General features: G+C 36.5%; 1 protein-coding gene across 11 annotated transcripts in view; it reads right to left on the bottom strand.

Annotated features, from left to right (window-relative positions):
• The window catches only part of px (MAP7 domain-containing protein plexus), a 137881-nt gene that overhangs the window by 6855 nt on the left and 110003 nt on the right, over positions 1 to 21023 (bottom strand). For 10 of the 11 annotated variants that reach the window (XM_085194467.1, XM_085194468.1, XM_085194476.1 and 7 more), the window contains 5 exons: positions 8478 to 8588; positions 7630 to 7738; positions 7151 to 7249; positions 6506 to 6796; positions 6028 to 6269 (listed from right to left, as the gene is read on the bottom strand). In XM_085194467.1, the coding sequence (XP_085050593.1) occupies positions 6028 to 6269; positions 6506 to 6796; positions 7151 to 7249; positions 7630 to 7738; positions 8478 to 8588 (852 nt within the window). Of the gene's footprint in view, positions 1 to 4046; positions 6270 to 6505; positions 6797 to 7150; positions 7250 to 7629; positions 7739 to 8477; positions 8589 to 21023 lie in introns of those variants that run through there. The other variant, XM_085194479.1, reaches the window with a different exon arrangement.

Below are 21023 nucleotides of genomic sequence, written 5' to 3'. Positions count from 1 at the left end.
CCAGCAAATGAAGTTATATAGATATGACTGAGATTGATAAGAAATCGTTTCTGACGTCTTGTGAAGCTTCCTCTCATCTATTACATCCTGTAGCGTCTCAGCCGAAAAGAATTATCTCCCAGGGTGATGGGATCCGAGGTAGTGCAGCTGGTGTTGCTTGAGACGGTATGTACTGTGCTCATCTGGATAGTCTGGTAGACCTTTGTGTTTATATTTTTTTAAATATTTAAAAATTAAAATACTTTTTGAGGGGTGGAACCCAACACCGCTTTTTTTCTTGTTACTAGAACGAGGAAATGGTTTTTATAGTTTAGCTGAACTCCTGTGGTTCTTCCTTAAATTTTCCAGATCTGTAATTTTGATATGTTCATGAAAAGATGCAGTGCTTATTACCTACATAAAACAACTTACGCTATGGCAGCATCATTTTTTATTTTTGAGATGGATCATGGTTCTGCATCAGGTATGTCCTGTCTAGACTTAATAGTTATACAAAAATACTTTAATTCACATGTGCACGAACAGACAAAAAAATGTAGCTTCATATTTCACTTCTTAATATTGTTTTTCATAATCCTTACTTATTTTTCTGAAAATAAATTCAAACTGTAACACATTTTTTCACTGCTTTATTTTATGAGCTTTCCTCTATTCAAACTGACACAAATTTTTAACTGCTTTATTTTATTATAGATAATACATGATTGGAATATAATCACATCCCCGCTGCGGTATGACATAGGCCGGCGTTGAGTTCCGCTAACGTGAACGGTGGAGCAAAGCGTATTCATATTTATTTAATTTTACACAAATATCAATCTTGTTCGGGAATCGAACCCCTCACCACCGTGTTCGTGGTGATTAATCAAATTTAAACTAGTCAAAGAGACAAAGTGAGGTTAAAATAATAAAGAATCAGTTTATGCAGTTTAAATATATTTAATAATTATATAAGTTGAGATATGATAATTATTAGAAAACATTAGTGTCAGGTTTTTTTACCTGTATAGAGAAATTAAATTTTGCTATTTTATAATATTATATGTATATTTTACTAGCTTTTACTTGCCATTTCATGCGCATGGTCGTTTTTTTTGTTTTCACTCTGTATCCCGCACATTGCAGGTACAAGAAATTGAGAAGTAAGTGCAAAGACACTTCCGTTTCCCACTTTCCGGCGAATTCTCGAGGCAAAGCGTGTTGAGTTGCGGAACTCAACATGGCACTTAGCCTCGTAACAAGAGCGAAGAAATGAAAATATTACATAGTTAATTTCTTTGAGTGGGAATCGAACCCACACCCAGACGCGGTTACAGTAGCACGCTTGTGCCCATGCGCCAGATGGTATCAAGTAAGGCCTTTAGTTGGATTTTTACACCGAAAATATTAATATGATAATAAAACATATCCTTTCTCTATAAATGGATTATTTAACCAAAAAATTTCAGGTCCTTAGATTATCGCATTCAACCCAACATATTGTTCAGTTGTGTAATATCAGTAGAGAAGTGTAGATTTGACGTGTTATAATTGTACGCAGGTATCGAACCTACAACCAGTAGCAGTAGGGAGCGACAGTCTTGTTTGGTGAATTGTTAAAATTGAAATTTAAAAGCTTTGTTAATTGTTTTTATTCATTTTTTAAATGAGAGCATTATAATGAAAAATGTGTACGAAAAGCATATCTATCATTTACAAATTATTTACCAGCCACATTGTATTTAAATCTGTTGTCATATTTGTAGTGAACATGCAAACATACATATTCATAATTAAATGTAAAACATATATATGTATATATATTTAATACCAGGTTCTCAATAATTTCTATTAAAATCATCCTTAAAATAATTAAACGGTACAAGGAATCACGCCGACGCCACTCCGAAGAAGAAACCGCCGATGAAGCCGACTGTGCCGCCGCTGTTCCTCTTAACGAACGACAACATACTGTTGACCATTTCTTGACTTCTACCGAGGACTTTCTTAACTTTTACCCAGTTCACTTGCACGTAGCCCAGTTCTGCCGCAACATGAAGGAGGAGGACGCTCCCTCCGAGCCCGAAGGCAGCAGTTTTACCAACTTTCGCGAATCCTATGCCTGCGACCCAGCCGCAAGTAGTTCCTACTACTAGATTAACAGTATTATAATTTTCTTTATAATTATCTTGCTCAGGTATTTCTTCTTTCTCGAGCTCATCCCGCTTTGAAAGGTGCCGCAGGTCGAGGTCGGGGATTGGTTTAGCCATTAAAGAGCATTTTGGACGTTTCGAGTTTAGATTTATTATTGTTTATTTTGTGTAACACTTGGTGTTGGACGGATGATGACAGATTCTTTCAATTACAGATTATGTGAAATGTCTTATTTTTAGAAGATTGTGGTCAGGACTATTTAGATTATTATTATTATAGAAGTATGTATACGGTAAGTAATTCACTGTTTTTTTTTTAAATTATCCGTGGCACAAAACACGATAAGCTAAGCAAGATATTCGAAATCTATTATTTTTATTTCTTATTCATCTTCACATTTTACGGATAAGATCGAGAAAACCTAGACCGCGATGGTCTCAGAGAGAATGGATCTCCATTCTCTCTGGCAAGACAAACCGCGGCGTTGATTTCCGCCACTTAACACTCAATGTCCCAAATTCGGACAGTGCGTGGCTAACCTCTTAACATTATAGACTATTCATTTGGGGATAAGTGAATCTTTGTTTAAATAATTTGATTTAAATAAAGTTTCTCAAATTTTTATTTCGCTTTTTTATTTTTATTTAATTTTTGTAGAGAAAGGTTGACTATTTAGATATATTTTTAGGAACACGTTGTACTGTTCTTATATTTTCTTTTCCAAAAGCCTCACTCCATGATAAAAATTAAATAATGAAAAAGGTTGCAAGTAGTGTCATATTAAAAAAAAACTATTTAGTTATAAATTTAAATAATGTATATTTATATTTGTATCTTTGTTTTTCCGTTTGGGCGTTTTGACATGTCAACTATTTAATAAACAATTATTAAAAGTTAAGGAAACAGTTCAAGTCATTTATGATAGTGAAGTGAAGTCTTAAAGGGATGTATAAGTTCTACAGACATGATTATAATATGGTATTATTTACAATGCTATCAGCGTATTACTTCCATGGTTATTTTTATAAAATATTCCATTAATCGTGACCTATAAAGTAACCTTTTGTGATTTGTTTACCTTTTATCTCACGGCTCAATGAATAAGGTATAGGTTTTCTCTGCCTAGGTTCAGCGTGAAGCTAAAAATATTCATACCAAAAGTTGCCTATTAGAGATTGATTGAAGCGATAAAACCGCCTTTGCATACTTTTTTTTGTTTCTATGTTTTTGTTTTTTTTTGGGTGTGCAATAAAGATTATACAAGCAACTCCCAATAAATTATCAAAATCCTTCATCCATAGTTTAGATATCTTTGAAACGTTAATATCACAACCCTATATATATATATGTTTCAGCCTAATATGTAGGTATATAATAAAAAAATATAGTCTTTACTTGTAAGTATTTCAATATTATATTATCTGTGCTCAGAAAATTCATAAAATACTTCTATAAATGTTTATGTTATCCGTGGCCGTCGTGGCCCAGGGACAAACGTATGATTATACTGCTGCGACAGTTGTGGATTCGATTTATACTTAACTTTATTTCCTCGCTCTGATAATAAAACAAAGCGCGTCGTTGAGATCCGTCACTCACGCACAATGTCTAGGAAATTGGTGGATGAGTGAGGAACGGTCTTGGTCTTGTCTTAATACTAGGTTCTCTGTCTTGCTTGCTATTGATGCTATAGCATGAAACAAATATCATGTACCAATCTTAAAAGTTAATTCTTTATCATATTTCATAATAATATAAATCTCTGAAACTGCACACAAAATCTACAAGCTTCAAGCTGCGAGGGTAACGACAGGAAAGACGGGAAAGAGGAGCTAGGGAGAGGGAAAATAGAGTGAAAAAGACGGGTAAAACAAAAAAAACAACTACCGGCCGCCATCGGCCGAGCATGCATGTTAATTTCACTGAATGTATTTTTTCAATAAAATCATATTTCTTTCACTTGTTAGGTATTGTCCATATGTCTAGCTATATGTATGTACACACTAAATGCCTTGCGACGCCACGTGACGCGACGTGAATCGTGAAAAATATTGAACACCTATTAAAAGCTAAAATTAAAAACTATCTAAATTTAATTGTTTTTTTCTTTAAACGTACAAAGAGGTTTCCCGTTTACAAAATTCCGAATGGCAGTATTCCGTTGTTAGTTCGTCCGTTGCGTGCGCCATTTGCATTTTAATTTACAACGAAAGCGCGAATTCAAAGCCTACTTAAGAAGTGAGAAAATAAAAAAATATAGAAAATCGTTCCCCCGTGGACGATGTGAAGGCTTTTGACACTCGAGTTATAGATATAATCAATTTAGAACCATATTCAGGGTTCATTATAACCCATTTTAGAACTCTACATTTAGAACCCTATGAAAAGCTCTATTAGGGCGAAACTTCGAGCATTCTTAGAACTCGAACATTTTTATATTTTATATCTCGAGATATCCCTTAAGCTCCACATCGACCATCTATGCCCCCAACACGCTATAGGCTAGACGCTAGCGAGCGCGTTACAACTATTTAACTATACGATTGGCGTTCACGTTTATATTACTGTAGGAACTCAAGTTAACTATTGCACTCAACTCTTTCTGTTATTTTAGAAGATATCGATATCGATGTATGGGTGAAGTCACACCAAATGTTTATAATATTATTTTATTATTATTATAATAATATAATAAATTATTTATAGTTATTTTTTGTTCGTTGACTTATTTTTATCATATATATATTATTAAATTCGACTAAAATTAAAAAGGCAAAGGCTGAACACTTATAAATTAAATATGAGAGTCGGAGTTTCGAATTAATAATAACAAAAAAAAACAATATGTACTATTTACATATTTAAAAAAATGCACACTTATTTAATAAGCATTTTTATGATTATATGCTATAAATAGCGAAAAAATATTATTAAAAATAATGTACGACCTATGCCTTTTAATTTGTTTCCATATAAATATTATATAAAAAGCACAGATTATAAACAGTTGATGGACTTTTATAAAGTAACACTATGTCATACATTTTTTATTTCTACACATACAAGAGCAAAGTCGCTTCAAAATAAAAAAATACACTTTTTTCACATTTTCTACAATAACCATGACGTCATATAAACAATACCTATAAATACATAAAGTAACATTTTTTTTCTTATATTTGACGCGACTTTACACTTTTGACATTCTTTTTAAAATTTAAATTACAATTTTTAGACCAATTGTGGAAACGCATAGGGAAGATTGGGGCTAACGAGACAATAGAGGTCAGGGTTGGATCAGGGAGATATGGGAGTTGAGAGGAGAATAGGGTTTTGTGTCGCTGACTGATGATATACACTTAGAATAGAAAGGTTCATCCTATTTTAACTGATAGATTTACAAAAGGGAACAAGGGGATAGTAGGGCCTTAGGGAAACTTGTATCAAATAAGATAGAATATAGGTATGTATTCAATAGACATAATACTATTTGCTTTACAAAAGGGGATATGAAGTCAGTGGAGTCTATGGGGCCACTTATATCACTTCAGACAAAATAGAAAATTTAAGCGTTTATGACACTATTAGTCATTTTAAAGGAGACAGTAGGATCTATTGCCTGACATTATAATCTTAGGGCAATTTGTATCACTTTAAATAAGATATAAAATTTCAGCGCACATAGCATTATCAGACTGATTGATTTATAGTGTAGCATAAAGGGACAGTAGGATCTATAATCCCTATGGGAACAGCAGTGCTTATGGGGACAGTGGGAATAGTAGGGACAGTGGATATATCAGACGGGCGCGGGTTGCGGAGTACGAGGCGCGGGGGGATCAGTGGGAACGGGATGCGGGTGGGGGCCAGGATGGGGCTGCTGTGGGGGCTCACTTCTTTCGTCTTCCGCTTCATCGTAAGCGAAGGGGCGGTAGGGGCGATACAGCAACGGTGGCAGAGCTCTTGGCATGGCGTAGGGTGGTAGCGTGTGAGGCGTGTGAGGTGTGTGAGGTGCGTGTGGCGCGTGGGGGGTATGAGGTGTGTGGAGGGCAGCGGCAGCAAGAGCCTCACGCGCTCGCGTTTCCTTCTCGCGAGCCGATCTCTCCCTTTGTTCTTTTTCTCTTTGTTCTCGTTCTCTGAAATTTAGATTGTATGATTAGTTTTGTTCATCAAAGTCCACTTAATAATAAGAAATGTAGTGTATCCACAAATATTGACTACTTGTCAATATTACTAGTCTCTACTAGACTATTAATAAATGTACTTAAATAAACGGTTAATATGTCATAAGTTGCCAAATCAAATCAATTTTAGTGTTCAATGTGATTCTATTAAAAAAGGCAGTTGTTAAATTATAAAGTCACATACTAACCTTTCTCTTTCCCGCTCCCTTTCTCTCTCCCTCTCCCGCTGCAGCGCTATCTCCTTCTCGCGCTCATCGTGCAGCGCGTGCGCATGATTCGCGTGTGGAGCATGAGGCGCATGAGGCGCATGAGGCGTATGTGGGCCATGAGAGGCGTGAGCCGCGTGGTGAGGCACGAGAGGCAGCGGGGGCGCGAGGGGAGGGTACAGCGCGTACGGCGGCAGCCACCCCACGCCCACTCCCATGCCAACGCCCCCGCGGAACACTCGCTCCAAATACATTTGTTCCTCTGCTGCTAGCCTGGTGGAATTTTAATTTAGCTTGTAAATTTTTATGTTAGCACTGCTAATTTTTGCAACATTGCATGATAAGTTGAAGAACTCTATACTGCGCTTCATAATTATCAGAAAATATCTAAAAAATTTTTATCAAAACACTAACTCGGAGGTAAGCTGGACCTTTAGGTCCAAAAATATATTTTTGAAATTTTTCAAAAGGAATCCGTTAAAATAAGATGTTATTAGCTTTCTTTAACTTGCTCAAAGAGATTAAGAAAAGAGAGAAAGAAGATTAGAGTTTCATATCTTCATCGAATAATAATTATTAAGATCACTAACGTGAATTGATAACTAAATATATGACTTGAATAGTTACCTGTATTGCAAAGCAGCGCTAGAGTAAAGCGAAGGATGCGCATAGGGCGAGTAGGTGGGTTCCAGCAGTGGGAATGATGCAGCCGCTGGGTGGGACAACCTATGGATAAATGTTGTGTTTAACCATATTATTTAGCCATATCAATATATCATATGGACTATGTTTGTCCAAATTAGCCAATTAATCTAACATCGAAATCCAAGTGAGTTTAAGCGCATTAATATGGTAGTTAAATCCATGTCTTATCTCATTATGTTTTAAGGCTCGGTTATCCGGCTGAACTTTCAGTTTGACTGATCTGGTTACGTAAAATTTGTGGTCATAGTTTCAGTTTCCAATCAGAGGGAGAATAAACTCTGGCTTTAGTAGTGTGTGTTGTTGGACAAACTGATACCCAAAATTCAAAAGTGAAGAACGGAGTTTTAACATTAGCTAATCTTTACCTACCCTCAATAATTTTTCATTATGATCCAACTTACCGTTCATCAGGTCTATACGGCTGGAATCCGCTAGCCGGCAAATGATGGGGCGAGGCGCGCTTAGCAGGCGCCGGCTTGTCCTTGGCCTCACGTTCCGCGGGCGCTGCTCCTGCACACTCGCGATATCAGCACGTATGGGTTTTGGTATGTTGCGTTGAGTTTTCAAATATTGTATATTTCATTTTATGAATTTTAAATAGAAATCCACAAAAAAAACTGTTTCAAGATCATAAATGATAAAGGAAGAGCGATATACACTCATGTCTATAATGTATAGACATTTACATTATTATTTTAAAATTACAAATTTGGTAACTCAACACAATACTATAAACATTTAAAAATATAATATTAATATCATTGGTATAAAATTCTATTTAATAATTATGTAGACAAGAAAACCTTAGTTTAAAGTCCCTGAAAGAAATGATTAGCTTAACTTACACAGATGACAGTTTCAAACTTTAACTTAAATAGTAAACTATACAAACAGTAGATACATTGACAATGGATTTTGATATACAACTATAATCGTTAACGTGAATGTAATATTATATTAACAGGTAACGGATAAAACGTAGATTGTTAATAAAATAAACGTTTATGGACTTTTCAACCCAACAAGTGCTCACTGTTGGAATAATCGTTATTAAATTTTAAAAACTGAACTAAAAATGAAACAAAAATAATTACACGAGCAAAACTGACTATAAACCATATAACCATAGAAAATCGAAATTGAATATTTAGTAACTAAACCATGTAAATCCAGCTCTGACTTGGTGTAACTGGTTATAACCAGTTAAGCTCGTGTAGTGGAAGGAGGGGTTCGTAAGCGTGCCACTCACCGTCCTTCTCGGGGCCTGCGTTCTTCGCGAGCGTGCGGAGGGCGGCCGCAAACGGGCCCCCCTTGTTAGGGGCCAGGTCTGTCCGTTTGGCGATTTTACTCGCGCTCACACCTGTAAAGATAGAGAGAATCTTTATTTTTCTTATTTTTTATGATTTTTTCTAGTTGTAAATGATCTTTAATTGGATTTTTATAATTTATAGATGAAATATACTAATTCAGCTTACCAGTAATTGTAAAAACCATGAAGCTATAATTTAAGAATATAATGAATTTGCAATATAAGTTTCCGTTGGCTCTAAATTTAATATAGACATATATTATGTACGTCAACGAAACATACATACAAAAAATTAACAAAAAACTCCCTTCTTTGCAAAGAATTTGAGTATTCAATGACCAATAACTGAGTCAATAGTATGTAACTAACTCCCTACAGGTAGGGTGCCCACCCACAAGTCCGTAACGTTGCATCTGACAGCCTTTACTGCATGTGGAAAGCGAAGTAACGGTTTTTGTTATTGACATGTGAAATGTGAAAAAAATATGAGAATAACTATTTGCCAGCTTTGTGAGTTTTGTTTAGTTTGGTTGGGTTTTATATTCGATCGAGAAGTAATTTTCTTGTTTAACATTTAACTCTATGGTCTCATGACATTTTTTCTCAAGACAATGTTCCTTCAATCATTTTCAATAAATTGTCGTAAATAATTTGTGTAAAAAAATATATTTTTTAAGTTTACATTATATTTCCCAAATCGTTCGGAACACCGTTTTTTATTTTCTACCCTTTTGAAATATAGTACTCATTTCGTATCGACCCGGAGGCACTCCCGCAGGTAGGTAGAGTAGAGTGCCACTAGTATCATCCCCACCAGATCTGGTGAGGATGATATCTAAGCTAGTTAAGTACCGTGTGGTTTGAAAATTAAGCGGCAGGTAGGTTAAACAGTTCCTCAGAACACTCCCAAAGCCAAAGTGTCTACCCTTTAAAGATTTTTGAGTTATTAATTTTCGAACGGCTTTACATTGTATGCATTTTTTGGTGGTTGAATCGAACGCGAGTTAAAGATTTTCCAATTTCGTAAGATTGACGTAATTTATTAAAGCCATCCTATTGTGACCATATAAATCAAATCAAATCAGCTTCACGCTATATCCCGCACACAACAGGATAGAAAGAGGGAACCTATTGCTAGGACACTCCGTTCCCCACTTTCCGCCAAATTCTAAAGACGTGCGTGTTGAGTGGCGCAACTCAACCCCGCGCTTTGGCTCAACATCAGAGCGAAGAAATGGAAATATAAATTTAAGTAAATATTTCATCTCTTCGAGTGGGGATCGAACCCAGACTGGCCTCGCCAGACGCTGGCTTTCACCATATAAAATATTAATTAAAGCCAAGTTTATCAAAATGTTGAACACAGTTGAGTATAAAGTTGCGTCAACTATGACTTCCTTTTGATGGCAAACTTTAATCCTGCGAAGTCACTAATTAATCATCTCCGACGTCTTATTAGGTATGAAAAAACTTGGCGGCGCAGAGATAACGAGTCGAAATTTGTTTTAAGTTTGCGGTTTTACTTTTAATTTAATTAAATTAAAGCTTTATATATAATATATGTAAAAAAACGTTTTATATTTATTACGTTTATGCTGTAGCCTGTATTAGGGTAGGCAGAAAGAACCTCCTACTGAATACTAACAAGACACTATGTTCCCGAAGCCGGAAAATTTTCCGAGCTGAGATGGGACTCAACGTCGCGCTTTGCCTTTTTAACAGAGTGTGAAAAAGAAATTAATTCCTTCCCCGAGTGGGAATCGAACCTACAACCGACATTATTATTATTGTGCTACGCCACGTTACAGATTCAAAGGAATGCAATTTTTAAAATATTAATTTTATGCAAATGTTTACACAAAAGATTTGGTTATAAAACTTAATAAGCGGCCATATTGCGACCATCAACCATAACAATTCTAATTTTAATTACGGCACCAAAAAAAGGTGAGCCACACCTGTCACCTGTACTCCGATAATGTTGATTAAGGCTTTCTGAGCGTGTATTAAGTAAAAATATATATATACACAAAACGCTTTTAAAAGATAGTTGGAGAAAAACTAGTGTCGAGACACTCATATATTTACAGCCTAAAAACCTAAGAACGCGTTTCGTTCAACCGGATTGGGAAAGACTCGAAATTCTCGAAACAATGATTAAGGGTTCGATTCGAACTCGAAGATATTAATTATATTGATTTCCACGCTCTGGCAACAAGTCAAAGCATGGCTGTGAGTTCTGCCACTCCACACGCAATGTCTTAAAAAAATCAAGCCCATATGGAGAACGGAGTGTCTTAAAACTAGACTTACTACTCTGCCTACCTTGCTGTGCAGGATAGAGAGAGAAACTAATATATATATATATATAAGAAAACAAACATAATGTAAGCTGAACGAAACAGCGTGAAAAGGTCAGCGGGGACTCTGACAGCATAACGACAAATTGTTTCAATTGGAATGCTTTTAGGTGTCACCCGATCGGGACGCCGATGAATAGAATTACCGGCGAGTGAAATTAAATGGAGATGACATTTTCGATTGTTTGCTGAAATTTGCCACTTTTGCAAAATTATTGAGAGGTGATATATTTATCAGAAAGAAAAAGGAGGTAAACAGAATGTAAACAAATATTTCAAACTCGTTTTTGTATGCGGCTTCGCCCGTGTGGTAGGTTGAAATTACTAAGAGAAGCTCGAGGTAACAATGAACACAAGTATAGGGGGGTTCGATCTAAATGGAATAATAGCTAACACAACGTAGTAGTATTTGATAAATTAAAAATATGATTGTCTAAACGAGTAATGAGACATTTCCCAGTAACTTATGTAGGCAAATCCACAAGGCTCTCTTAATTATTTAATTAACATTCCTTTCAATAAGATTTCAATTCACTATATTGTAGCGCTAACTAACCATAACTCGATTTCTTCGATTTATTGATCGATTTCGGATCGATCAATAAATAACAGGTAATACTTTACCTGTTATTTACTGAAAGAGATGCATTTTAAAAGAGAATGAGTGACGTAAGAATGATAAAAAAAAATTATGAAGCAAGAGAGAGTGGTGAGAGAAGCAGGGGAAACCTCGGTTGACCTTCGAGAACACACTATCGATGAGACTGGAGGAAACTGAGAAGGTCACTTAAATTGCACGAGGACGCTCCGGAGTACTTAAAGAAAGTTGATGACAGTGGAGGAAGCGAGAGAGCTTAGCGTTTGACATTACGTTTTCTCTGACTACCACGCTAGGAAAGAAAGCGTAAAGTTAAAAAAAGAAAAGATAACATTTATATAAATATGTTATATTAACATAGCTACATAAATTTAAAGTCTAGTATTCACAATACACACATTCGTCTAGTGTACAAGAAGTAAAAAAAAAAAAAATACATAATAGACCACAAAACCTCTAACAATAAAGCTCAAAAAACTAGTCGGCAAATCTTAAGGCGGCGTACGACACAAGACCTAGGGCGGGCACCGTTGCAGTATTTGTAATTATACTAAGTAATCCATATCTTGGGCGGGCGAAGCAAACATTAAATGGGACGGATGGTATTTTTCTATGAAAATGTATGAAACGGTCTCTTTTAACTTCCATAGAAATGGGTATTCTTCTTAGCAGAAGACGTTTTGGGTCCACCACTAAACTGAATTGTTTATTTTTTATATGAACGCTTCTTCTTTTATATTGTGAGATCGACCGAAACAGTTTTGTAGAGTATCGAACAAAACTTTAAACAAAAATGGCTATAAATAAAGCCTTTATTAAAGTAATTAAATGATTATTAATTTACGTCGAACTCAAATCCAGTGCTTCAATTAATGTTGGGAACGAAAGAAATGCTAAAAGATTAAAGAGTACGCTTTATTGTCTCTTTGAACAGCAGCCATTGTGAAACGGCTTTGTAAATATCTAACACTTAATGAAAGTTCATTATCTCACTAAGGAAAGAGAAACAGATTTGCTCATCTTGCAAAAAAACTTAAATATATCATGTTTCTGAAGCTGAAGTGATAAGGAAAGATCGGCCAAGTGCGAGTCAAACTTGCCTATCGAGGGTTCCGTATTATATAATAGTATGCCAACGGGAACTACAAATTATGAAACTTGCATAAATGCTCGTATCTTTTGATTACGTTTACTTAGAAGTTTGATTTTTTGTGTTCCAAAGAACCGTAGGCTTCAATATTTGCTTTTAATTTCAGGAAGATGATGATTAATTAATACAAAGTAATCCTATAAGGTTTCCGTTTGAGGTAAAGAACCCTAAAAAGGATTTAAGAGTAAATGGACTTCACTTAAATAAAATAAATGTATGTATAGCTAGCTAGCTTCGCGCTTTACCCTTCATATAGCAAGCAAGTCCTCTGCTTCCCTTCCCCATATTCAACCCAATTTTGGAGACATTGCGCGCTTAGTGTCGAAACACAAAGCCGCAAAAATGACACAAATGTCATTATCAGAGCGAGGATATGAAAACAAATTCATTCATCCGATAGGGGTAAGACCCTGTAGGTACTACTGCGGCACGACAGTCTCTATAATAGAAAGATCAAGTATTTAATTGTGAATGTTCCTGCGGCCGACGAACGGGCCCAGCTCGTTAATGAGAGGGGTCAAATGGTGCCGACCAGACCCTGTTGCTTATTGCTTTATTGTGCCCACAATTTGAAATGTAGAGTACATTTATATTATATTTCCATTTCTTCGCTCTGGTGTCGAGGCAAAAGGGCGGCGTTGAGTTCCGCCACTCAACACGCATTGCCTCCAGAATTCGGCGGAAAATGGGCAAAGGAGTGTCTTATCACTGGGTTCCCTCTGCCTATCTAAAAATATAGTGTAAACAATAGTTAATACCAATCCGAGCTTGAATTCAAAACCAGATTCAAGAAAATACTGATAGAGACCATCGTAGAGACCATAGACATCATCGTGATATCAGCACAACGTTTGACTGAAAGCGCGAAGGTTATGGGTTCGATTCCCACTCGGGAGAATAAACTATTTTCATGTCGTTGCCTTGGTAAATGTAGCCGAAAATGGAGAACGAAATGTCTTAACACTATGTCCCCTCTGCTTACCATGCTAAGCCTAAATATAAAAAAATATATCAATCGAAAATAGACTCGTACTATAATCGAGTATGACTAAAAAGGTCACCATCGCTTAACCTTCCAATTGACATCAGTATTAAAGTGACCCGCGCAATTACATTGGGTACGTCCTCTCACGACCCGCTATATACAATTGTATCTTGTGGGACACTCGTATGTTTCATTAAAATAATTACATGAGCATAGGCAAAGGGAACATAAGGAAACATGAGAGTTCAGAGAATGGCAAAAAACATTTATGAAACAAGAGTGGTAAGAGAGGCAAGGGGGTCGGTTGACCTTCGAGAACATAATACCGATGATACTGGAAAGAAGTCACCTAAAAAGCACGAGAACCGCCTGGAAGGCATGTATAATATGCAAAAAATGTAAGGCTGACGACAGTGGACGAGGTGAAAGAGGTATGCAAAAGCTTTAGTGTTTTGGGGCTCCGTTATCTATGACGTCTCTATCTCTAAGGACAAAGTAGAAGCAAAAAAAAGTATATGGATATTATTATAAAAGTCACTCCATTTACTGTTAAAGACGAAACAGTCATCTAAATACACTCACTATACTAACACTAACACTGTCATGTCTGAGTACAATTGTAGGCTCAACTACCATGACACTTAGTCATGGTATGTTACACAAGCCGTGGGTCGGAGGTTCAATTGGTCAATTGACCATAAAGCAATGTGAGTACCGCCATTATTTTAAATTAACAAACGGTATTTGTTATGTTAACTACAAGTGAGAAGCTCGGCTTTGTCTTCATGAAGTACAGAAGAATATTAATATTAATTATAAGATACCTTCAGCCATTTCCGTTTGTATTTAGGACTTACTCAAAATATATACCATCTAGATGATTAGTAGTAAAGCGTCCTTCAAGAGTCTTACCTGAAACAAAAAAAAAGTTGTATTAATTTTATATCCAATGTTATCTCTAATAACGTATTGGATAAATGTAAATACATCACTCCAGGACAGGCATACAGGAGGCGCTCAATTTACGAGACATTGCGTATTGAGTGGTGAAACTGAACGGCGCGGAAATGGAAAAGTTTCGTTCTCTCAAACGGAAATTGAACCCACGACTACTGTTTACGGTCATAAACGTTTACGTCTGCGAGGTTGTCGTGGCGCAGTGTTCCAAAATTGGGCGGTGCGTGAAGAACGGAGTGTCTTAATAAAAAAAGAGCTTTTAACACATACATCTCCATTCACTACGCTACGCTGAACAGAAACAAGACGACGCAGACGCTTCCCTTCTTCGCCCTGCCAGACGTGTATGTACTACACTCTGCTACACTAAATATAGTTTATTTATATTTCTTTTCATACGTCAAACAAATTTCATTGTCCCAGTGCGGGGGTGCATCCAACCTCCGTGCAATATCCAATTTGTACGTCCCCGTCGTATCAGATAACTCCAACAGAGTAGAGTATAAATAAAGTAGCGGGTATTATGTAAGGGAAGTGGAAAGAGTATCGACATTAAGGGGTGGGTGATGCGAACAGCGTTTTATTATTTAATAGCTCTACTAGGACAAACAAAGAAAATGTCAAATTTTCGTCCCAAAATGTCAAAAAAAGAAACTTAAAGAATCTATATACAATTAGACTGTAAAAGAAACAAAGATGACACAGAGAGTTTGATCCTCACACGGGAAAAGACTATTGGAGGCAGAAAGTGGACACCGGAGGGTCTCAATTCTAAGTACTCTCTGCTTTCCCGTGTTATGCGATAAAAAGCATATAGCCGCCCTTTCGAAAACCCAAATTCATCAAATTCGTAACTTCATGGCAGAAATAACAACAAAGACCATTTGCTTTATAATATACAGCTTGAGGAGCTGCGAATAGATCTGACAAAGTGGCAAAGTGGAGTGGGGAGGTGAGGGGAGGGGAGGTGAGGGGTGATTTCTCTCAAATGAACTCTTGAGACAGAATTAATTACCGTTCGCCGTTACGTTAACACTTAACATCTTTCTAAAGGGCGCACGCGTGATTACACTACTAGCGTTTGTAGCTAAAGTTCTTTTGTTAACTATTACCCGCAATTACCGCTTTATATAGCGGGGTAGACCGGCGGAATCTAGTGTTAAGACCGTTTCCCTACGTACCGCCCCAATTTCGTTACATTGCGTAGTAAGTGGCTAAACCTAACGCCGTGATTTACCTTTTAGCAGAGCATGAGCAGGAATTGAACCCACAAATAGTCAGAGCCTGTGCTGCTACATAACCACTATTCGATTTTCGACATCAAGACGATCTTTCCACACTTATATAAAAAGAGCATCTTAACAAACAAAATATATTTCCAAACATACATGTTTTTTACGTTTAAAAAAATATGTTACACGTATTATCCAAATATGTTACACGTATTATCCACGGTTAAAACGGGACCCTGTCACTTAGACTCCGCTGTTCGTCTGTCACTAGGCTGTATCTCTTGAACTGTGAAAAACAGTGGAAATTTTCACAGATGATATATTTCTGTTCCCACAATAACGACAAATGTATAAAAAGAAGAATATATATATAATATTTAAGGAGGCTTCCATGCAACAAGTAATTGCCCTTTTTACACAATATGGTACGTAACATTTGCTGCGCGAGTCCGACTCGCACTTGACCGGTTTTTTATAATCATGATACAAAAAAACGCCTCATGAAAAGATTCCTTTACTCAACATGGAGCACGCGCGGGGCGCACGTCTCCGGTTGACACGAATGACTGTTTTAAGGATCGTTGCAGCTATATTTACAAATAGTGACATTTGGTTATCATTAAAGCGTCTGATATATTTTTTATGGTGGCAGCATCGTGCGGCGTAGGCATTTCGCCTTTTTTCAACAAAAACGTTTTTAAATATGAATATTTTCTCAAAAACATAATTTACGACCCGGTAAAATAAAGAAAACACATACCTATATAATATTATGTTTGTTATAAAATCCTTTTTTATTTATGGCTCTAATATAAAAATAACTTGAAGCTAACGAAGCCGCGTTTGAGTCTCTAATATTAAATGTTTCATTGCCTCGAGTCGAACCCGCAACCTATCGCGTTTACAATTGCAAATTTGTGCCCCTGCGCCACGACTGGCTTCGTCATAAATAAAATAATACTAAAAATAAACCCCCTAATCTAAATTATTGGTAAATTCCCCTAAACCAAGCAATAACTAAAAATACGTTAGTCATTATAGTCCATAACTACATAAATAACAAAAATAGATAAAAACATTAACGATCCATCTGTACTCTATACAAACAGGAAGGAAGTGGTTTCTACCGTTTAATCATAAAAAATGTCTATCTACCCGCCCCTACTGCCCCTTAACTTTGAGGTATTCAAATGAAAGTGTATAAATGATGTTTGAGGCCATGCGAGGAGACGAGCACAACAAGTGTACGTAAAGAGGGGCGCGCGTGCGCTCTGCGAGGTGGCGCAGCACGCGGTACGGAACAGGAGAGGAGAGCGATCTGTCGCTTAAGAAACTCCCGATGAAAAGAATTAAATTAAAATTTAATATCATTTGTGTATTAATATTATATGTAAAAATTAAATCAACCGTATAATGCCATGTTAGTAGTACAAAGAGAAAATTGCGATGTTATTTACAGTCTTAGCAAGCAAATAGATATTTTTAAAATTTATTAATTATAATTAACTAAATATCAATATTAATCAATACTATTGAAACCAAAGCACGCCACTTCCGGTGCTGGTGTAAACAAAAGAAATGAACATGTACATTAAATTAATATTTATGTAGATAATTAATCTTAGTGTGCATCGACTTACTTCTGAAACCTTCAGCGGTCACTAGCCACTGCAACAGGCCAGTCAGATATACTAATATACAACGTACGTAGTTCATACAATGAATATTCATTATTTAAAAACAAAACTCATGTCAAAGTGGAAAATTACAGTTCCTGCTAAAAAAGGGCCGCATAATAAACATGAGCTTGCATTTCAATTAAAAAAAAGCAATCGCTACTTGTCATAATTTTATACCACGAGCGAGCGGCGTCGTCTGCGGCACGACGCCACCCACCGCCCACTCCGCAAACAATAAGGCTACAAATGGACCACTTTCATGCCTACGAGAGTGCCTCTCTGAGCTTACACCCTCGGTGAGATGAAATACTTTGTGTGTGTTAAAAATACCTCTACAGATTATTCTTTGTTGCCCAATTGATTTTAATGGCGTGTGGATGTTATTTCACAGATTATGTTAGATAATTACTAGCGTTTGTCTATGTAATATTAATCAAAAAAGTCTTGTAAAATAATGTAGGTACGAAATATAATAAGCATTTGTAAATAATTGTAATATAAAAATGAATATAGTAACAAAACACAAAAGCGATATAAGTGATTCAATATTCTATAGAGACGTAGCACTCTGTTTCCAACTTCATTGGGATCAAGTCGATTACTGTTAGTAATCGCACACCCTCACCGCTTGCCTACACTTCGACGGAACAAGGTTTCATGAGCTCTACAATAAGGGGTGGACCACTTCACCGAGACCTGTGAACCCCTCGTGCCGGCAGCCGACGGAAGTGAGCACCGTATGTTTAGAGGTCTGACAAGATTGGTTGGAGATACGACTTTACTCTTAGAGTCGAATCAATTTCCATCTTGGCGCCTCCATCTCTTGAGGAAGCGCTCTATCGCAATGTAATAAAGTCTAATTCCGATGAAAGGGTTTTGTCAGGGATTACTGTGGACTTGTTAGGGTAATACGTGATTTGCGGCATCACTCATAGGGTGGGAAATTGCGCCGAGGTTTGAGCCGGGTTTATTTATTGGCGTTCCGATTCTACGAGGTAAGGAACGTATTTCGGTGTTAATAACGGGCTAACTCGAATACCGTGTCGTGTCAGCGGTTAATTGAAGCCCCGCCCCGACACGCCGCTACAGAATGTCTGAGGTAAGTGCTTATTTTGTCAATATTGACATTGCATTTTGCATTACATATAAATGGTTCTCTACTTTAATTTTTATACCTTCAAAAGAAGACAGATATTCTATAGTAAATATTAACAAAATAATTATAAAATAGATTTCAGTATTACACATTTATATAACAGCGAGAAAATCTCAATGTAAAAATATTTTTCTTTTACATTTATGCCCTTCGTAAACGCAAACTAAAAGACACCCACTACCCGTGTAAATAACAATCTTTCGCTTTACGGTATATTTCTCGCTTAGCGGTTCAACGCACCCGCCACCTGCAGGAGTTGGGGGTTAGGGGGGATATTTTTTTATCGCCTCCGATGATCCGCGGGATAAGGACATCCGTGCTATTTTATACGGTTATCCGGTGCAGCGGGTGACCATAATTTGAAAAGTGTTTGGATAAAAAACTCACCTTAAAATATATAAATGTAAGTAAATATTAATTTCAAAAGTTAAATATATAAGTGAAGACAGATTTTCTATTTTATATTTTAAATTTATTTTTTTAGAAAATATGTTCATAGGAATTAACAATTGTTAAAATAAAATAAACCCACAAAACTCAATTCGTATCAGAGTTTATCTTAAAAAAAATCTATTTATGCTTCAAATCCTACAGGAACAATAAAGTACAATTGTGTTTGCACAGTGCCCTCACGTTCTGAGTGAACGAGTCTCAAATAGTGTCGGCATGAGGACACACTACGGAGAGGCTCCATCCACGCACATTATCGCATCATCCCCACCACTCCACTCAACACTATTACGACGAGCGTTATTGCCCGCCATTTAGCGATCTCGTCGTATATGCTTATAATAAAAGATAAAATGTGAAACGTCACGTTTATACCTCTTTTCAAGTTATATGATGCGGCAGAGACGAGAGAACGAAGAAGAATATTAATATTTCTTATTTTTAGTCTAGATTAAAATAATTTGTCTTTCATTTCATGTTTCACAAACAAATTTTCACTTCCGATCAAATTACAGCTGCCATATAATTATAGCATGCAAACAACAAGGCGCGAGTTCGCGGGGGGTGTAGAGGGGAATTGGGGGGTGCTCGGGAGAGGTGCGGTATAAATCGTGAGTCGGTAATTGTCGGTGGGGCGAACGGCGACAAATCTGACGGCCATTTCCGACCGGATCGCGTTACACCCCCCGCAGTTCCGCCTCCCGGGCCGTCTGATTCACGGGGCCTTCCATCTTCGTGTCAAGAGCGTCTTGAGTCTTGAGGATAAATGTTAATACTATTATTTCGTCGTATTAAATCAACTTATCATTTAAAAATTGTATTTTTTTTGTTACTCCTTTACTCTCTATATGAAATTAAAATATATAGATATATTTTTAAGTTTCGAGAGACTCTAGTGAAACTCAATTATAGAAATTAATACGTTTATCTTAACCAAACCAAATTCTTAACTAATCTTTTTCAAAAATAAATACAACCGACGAAACATTCCCAGACTTACAATTAAACGCTAATCGCTCGTGCTCCACACCGTGGGGCACAGAGCGTCGGGACGCCTGTGTGCGCGCGCAGCAGCTAGGGTGAGTAGCAGTTCCAGAGTTCGCAGACAGTCTGTGTTTATTATGAATGCTCCTATTCCGCGTAAGTAGATACGCTTCACTTGTGTGCTGCGATGTCAATTATTTATTTGTTGTTTCGAAAAACTGTTTTACATATTCGGCATTATTCTCATATTGCAAACGCAACTTCTAAACATACTACAAAGACTAGAAGTTCGATATTTACGTTAAGCATCCATAATAATATTATAAACATAAGACTTTGTTTTGATTTCAATTCACTTTGGGCTCTTTACAGTCATGATCACATATATAAATATATTTTGCCCTACTACATGCTACATGCGGAATACAGCGAGAAGCTGCATTGCATTGCATATAAAGTATACATTTATCGAATAACTAAAATAGACCACACATCAAGTTATATTTGTAATTTTTCCGTTCTGTTAGTATCGCTTGGATGGAAGTTTGTATGGGGAGAATTATATTATTGACTGTTGTTTGTTCCGTTCTAGTTAACATAAAAAACAACGTATGTATTGTCTGTTTGCTGATAAGAGATATTTGTTGGTACTGACTGACTGACATAAAATGGCAATGGTACTCTATTAAAAACTATTTCATGTGTGTCTTCAATTATAATATTATGCGTATTGTATTTCTAATGTTTATAATGAATTGTAATAACTAATATTATAAGTTTTATGTTCAAGCCACTTCTAAACTTTTATTCTACACCATCCATCCATTTAAAAGGCATTGCACGAAAACTAGCGAAACATAGTGCCGCGTTCGTCTATCCAAGTCGACTGAGTATTCCTTCTGACTGACTACGCCAACTACGCCAACTACGCCAAC

The sequence above is a fragment of the Heliconius melpomene genome, chromosome 12 (assembly GCF_056956725.1).
Source record: "Heliconius melpomene rosina isolate 202511_hmr_F chromosome 12, ASM5695672v1, whole genome shotgun sequence".
NCBI lineage: Eukaryota > Metazoa > Arthropoda > Insecta > Lepidoptera > Nymphalidae > Heliconius > Heliconius melpomene.
Note: the sequence above shows the minus strand (reverse complement) of the source record. Positions and strands in the feature narration are given on the sequence as shown.